The sequence below is a fragment of the Cynara cardunculus genome, assembly GCF_001531365.2.
Source record: "Cynara cardunculus var. scolymus isolate 2C chromosome LG 17, CcrdV1, whole genome shotgun sequence".
NCBI classification, from domain to species: Eukaryota; Viridiplantae; Streptophyta; class Magnoliopsida; order Asterales; family Asteraceae; genus Cynara; species Cynara cardunculus.
Genome location: NC_037544.1, coordinates 36,304,004 through 36,309,615, shown reverse-complemented (window position 1 = coordinate 36,309,615; position 5,612 = coordinate 36,304,004). Strand labels below are relative to the sequence as shown.

At 31.6% G+C, this 5,612-nt stretch overlaps 1 protein-coding gene across 1 annotated transcript; it reads right to left on the bottom strand.

The window, feature by feature from the left end:
* Positions 1-1,297: 1,297 nt before the first annotated feature.
* LOC112500035 lies at positions 1,298-1,841 on the bottom strand. Its single transcript, XM_025103297.1, has one exon. The coding sequence runs from the start codon at positions 1,808-1,810 to the stop codon at positions 1,298-1,300; it is 513 nt and encodes a 170-aa protein (XP_024959065.1). The 5' UTR covers positions 1,811-1,841.
* Between the last annotated feature and the right edge of the window lie 3,771 nt (positions 1,842-5,612).

The following is a 5,612-nucleotide window of genomic DNA, read 5'->3' as shown; positions in this document are numbered from 1 at the left end:
TTGAGACGACTTAATGAATTTTTAAACCAATGTTCTTGGTTTTTGTTGTGTACTAATTACCTTCTTTTCATAAAATGCATTAAAGACGATGACAACTTGCCAACATGTGAGCATTTTGGTGAAAAGGGCATTTTCGTCATTTAGAAAACCCAAAAATCGTCTGATTCATATAAAAGAGACGTTTTACATAAACCACCTGAAATAATGTAATTTATAATCTTGAACTAAATTTAGTTATTTCAAGTAAGGTTGGAAATAGAAAAACCGTACATAAATTACAATTGAAAACTTGGCAAAATTGTATTTCAAGGAAATACGATAGGCAAATTGCATGTAAAAATAACGTACTTTAACTTGTTTCCTATTTTTGGTAACGTACTTTCAAAACTTTCATTTTGGTACCTAAGATGTAAAGTTTTACACATTTAAGTATCCGGATATCCGATTGAAGCGTTAACTCTTTCTTCTAATAAACCACAGTACATAAAAACTAATTTTAGATTAAGATATCCTTGTCAGCAAATAATATTGAGTTAGATACCACATCACTCGCCACATCAGCATGGTAACTGGTTAATGCTTCAACCGGTTACCCAGGTACTTAAATGTTTAAAACTTTACATCTTAGGTACCAAAATGGAAGTTTTGAAAGTACGTTATCCAAAATAGGAATCAAGTTAAAGTACGTTACATTTTCATGCAATTTGCTCTTTCCAAATACTGTAATGAATGTTTTATTTTCAGTGCAACCTCATTCCTATTTAAAGAGCTTATTATTAACGAGAATTTACAGTTTTTCCTTCTCTCTGCTTTTGTTATTCTTCTACAGATCCTTTGATTTCTGCCAACTTTTTTGTAGTTGCTCCAAATATGAAATTTCTAAGAGTACAAGGGCTAAAAAGAAACTTTTGTGATGTAGAGTTTTTACTTGTAATTAGAACCTTTGCTTCAAAGTTAGGTTTAAAATTAAAGAATTTAGTGGCATACCAAAAAGGGCCCCCACAATATCCCAATATGGACATTAAGAACCCTCAAATTAATCAGATAAAAAAGGAAATTGTAGAACGTACATTCTGCGTTGGTCAAACCGAGCAATCTCACACAAAATGAATATAAGAAAATATACGCAGTCTGCGGTTTGCTCACGTCATTACTGTTAGTTTCTAAGCAAACAAGTTGTGGAAATTAGAACACTGAATCGACTAGAAGTAACTGTTTGAAAGTTTTCAGATGTGGAAGTCGAAAGGGGTTTTTTTTTTTTTTTTTTTATTGTAATAACACAATTGGTTGCACGTTTCTAAACTCGAACGGGTGTTCTTCTTGGATTAAAGATCTCTGAGTACATCTCCGAGAAAAATTTCTCGACCATCTCGCAATAAGCTGGACATGTTAACCGAGAATAATAATGCATAATTTCTTGAACGTCAAGAACATGATCTACGTTATCCCTATCCATGACTTCCAGTTCCTTCAATCTTCTCGTCATCAAACCCCTCTTTTCCTCTTGTTCTCTTGACGACACTTCTTCGTGTTTTTGTTGCTTCCTTCTAGTGACCTTATGGTGATCGATCAACATGGATGGTTTATTGCTCTTCAGGGTATTTGCATTCTTTTCCCACGCAGTCCCCATAACACGGTCTGCAGCCTCCCACTGGTCGACGAATTCAGTGTAAATGCTCTCCAGACTGAACCCCGTGTTGTGGTGTCCATTGTAAGATGGTGTTTTCGGAAGCTTTTGGTAGCCTTCAGAAAAGTAAGACTTGACGGTCTGAATACTTCTTTTGAAGAATTTCTTGGTCCTCTGAAACATCGTTAATTCAGACGTTTCTTGGCACAGAATGAAAAAATTGGAGGACTCGTTCGGGTAAAACGTGGAAAATTTATAGAGTGAATAGGGGTGTGAAGGTTGAAGGGGTTTAAGTAGAATTCAAGAAGTGGTTATGAAGAGATGAGATGAAGATGGAAGACCTAACAATTATTCTTTGGTCCATTTATTTCTAACTTTTTTCCATTTTTGTTCTCAAAAGGTCCAAAAACTGTATTTTAGCAGTGAAATTATTACTGTGTGGTATTTACAGAGAAATACGTGGATCAGGGTTAAAGATTGTCAATTTTCATATGTTAATGGCTAAATCGAAGTATTATATTGGTTACATTCAGTTCCAGTTGTAAGAATTTAACTGATTTCTTAACAACTCGGTAATTGAAACAAATAAAAACCGATTCAGACGTTACGTTAGTTCACGAATCATGACATGAAATTATATCATATTAACATACAACGACTGTCTTGGTCAAGATTTTTCTTAAGGGAGAAGTTCAACAACAAAAAACCCATCACGTTTTGAGAGATTAATGGAATGTTATGAGATTGCTTATAAAAATAACTTATTGACTTATTTCGGTGTGATATTGGTAATAAATACTTTGAATGTTTGGATAAACAACTTATACCGGTGTCAAACCAGTAATAAGAAGTTTTTTAAAAAGTTAAACCTTTCTGACTTATAATAAGTTGATAAGTGTTTTTGTAGAAAAACGTAAGTCGTTTCAAATAAGCAAATCCCAAACACCCCATAATTCTGTAACTTACTAAAATTGAGAAAAACCCAACGAACTTTCATATTTTGAATGATTAAATTTTTGAACAAATAAATCTTTACACTTATAAACGAAAGAAATTTACGCTTTCTTTTTCCATGCATCAACAAATCTGTAGAAAAATGCAACAAACTAATAAAACGAAAAACTACACTATTTTCATTAACCCTTATTTATTTTTCAGATTCAAACGACAGTCGCATGTGTTTGTTATGATCCTGTTACCGTCATTTGAATTTGAAAAATAAATAATTATCAGATTCCCTTATGTTTCCCATTTGAATTTGAAAAATAAATCATGAATAATGAAAACAGTGTTTAATCATTTTCATTGGATTATTGTACTTTGTTACTGATCTGGATACATCAATTGATATATAATATACTGCTTTTGTTTTATAAACGTACAGATTTATTCATTCAAAAAATGTCCAGGTACCTAACAGCTTAAAGGGCAAATTACATGAAAAAGTAACGTACTTTAACTTGATTCCTATTTTAGGTAACGTACTTTCAAAACTTCCATTTTGGTACCTAAAATGTAAAGTTTTAAATATTCAAGTACTCGAATAATCGATTAAAGCATTAATCGATTACCATACTGATACTGATGTAGTTGAAGTAAGAATGAATATTAAGTTTTTCTTTTGAAAGTGGAGTTGGTGTGTTTTAATCTTGAAGAGGAAGAAGCCCCTAAAAACACTTGTGAGGTCATACCACTACATGTCATGTTCTTTTTTTCTACTTCAAAATCTTGATATTGACAAGGGGTATTTATGTCATTTGCAAGCTACCAAATGTTATTTATTCATCCTTTAAGTAAAAGACTCCATTTATATATTTTGTGTAATTTGTAATGTTTTGAAATACCCGAAAACGTATTTTCGAACAGCAGAATTTTATGCCAGTTAGCTGTTTTATACTGATGATTTGGTGGACACTGGTAAAATAATACTACTGAGTGTTGTAAACGAATGGTTATGGGCTTGACACCTATATTGTCGTTTGTATATCTGTGTATATTGTGCGTATATATGTATATATATATATAGATACTCGTACATATTGGAACACTGATATGTAAACTAAATATTATGCTTTATATATATATATATAGATACTCGTACATATCATATTATTTTTAACGGTTATTTGTGAGAAAAACTACAAATATGGTGAGTTTTTTTTATTAACCTGGATATCCAACCCACTATGCGAGCCGACTAATTCCAAGGCGACCATTTGCTTTGCAGATAGTCCGGAGTCACCTTGAACCTCCGTAGCCACAAGATGATTTTTTTTCTCCTTGTATCTGGGACCTCATGGTACTTTTCACTACAACAAAATTGAGTTTATAGAACACCATCAATCTCTAAATGTCCCAATAGACCGCTTTATAAAACCTAAGTTATAAGACCAAAATATAAAACGTCCTATCTAAAGGTGTTGTAATAAGTTTATATGACGCTTTTGGGCGTCTTAACAAGTTTTTGAGGACATTTTTTTATACAAAGTGTCGCATTAGCACTTTATGGGACACTTTTGAGAAAGTGTCCTATAAACTCAATTTTTTATAGGACATTTGTTTTTATAGGACAATTTTTCAAATAGTGTTCTATAAAATTGCTAATATGATGTTTTATATTAAAAATGTCCTAAAAAACTTATTACGACGTTAAAAATGTCATATAAACTTATTACAACGCCTTTAGATAGAACACTTTATTTTTTTGGTCCTATAAACTAAGTCCTATAAAGAGGTCTATTATGACACTTAGAATTTGGAAGTGTCCTATAACCCGATTTTGTTGTAGTGTGTCTTGAATGTAAAAATTATTCTTGTTCAAAAATGTCAAATAGATAGGATCTTTTAATCATAATAATTTTGTAATTTATACTATATTATAAAGCATTTGACAAAAACTCTTAAAAAACTATTTTTTATACATAAAATGCTGTTTATCGATGCATATTACTTAAAATTCAAGATCACAAGTAAATTATGCGCAAGTACAACTTATTAAAGCTTTATTTTTAACTATTGATAAACATAATCAAATATGGGATAGACATTTGAATATAAAAAATCTAAAATATAATTACGATAATAATTAGTTATCACAAAATACTTAATTATTATCTTTATAAAAAATATTATTAAATGATAAATAAGCAATAACCGATCAGACTTGACCATTTCTGTTAATGACTTAAAGAATTTGAACAATTGGACGTAATACGTAAATAATCTATCTTTTTATGAAACGATTAGCCCGAGACTCGATTTTATCGTGCTTAATGCAAGTTATTCGTAAAAAGATTCGTTATTTTAAATGTATGTGACGATAAACTCGTAAATAATTACAAAAAGTTAAAAAGGCTTTAACGTTTAAGTAAATGGGAGCTTAATGGGCTTATGAACATTGAGATGGTTTAGGGCCATTTCTAAAAGAAGCAACTTTTATTTTCTAATAAGACTAAGGGGTCGTTTACCCAATTACTTATCCGGTAAACGCTTATCAGTAGGAGTCAACATTATAATTTATTTTACCAGATAAGATTGTAGTATATTCAGATGGTATCGTATGCAACAATTTACCCGGTAAACGCTTACCCGGGTAAGAGTCCTCACCATCACTTACCGGGTAAAACTCTCTATCCCTATCATCGCTCTTACCGGGTAGAGATGGCCAAAATCGGGTCCCGGGCCGGTCCCTACCGGTCCTAATCAAGACAAAAACCGGTGCTAACCGGTCCTGCCATAACCGGTCCTGGTTCCGGTGAAATACCTTGTAACCGGTCAAACTTACCAGTAACCGGTTAAGGTATCCGGTCCCGGTCCCGGTTCCGGTCCCGGCCAAAAAAAAATTCCAAATTTTTGTTTATTAATAAATTTTTAATATATTATTAATATGTTTGTAATATGTTATTTTTAATATGTTTTATATAAATACGTTCAAAAATATGTTTTGTTATAAATACGTTTAAAAATATGTTTTGTTATATATATA

Excerpts from the sequence above, each read along its gene's own strand:
- LOC112500035 (XM_025103297.1), bottom strand. The coding sequence starts at position 1,810 with ATGTTTCAGAGGACCAAGAAATTCTTCAAAAGAAGTATTCAGACCGTC.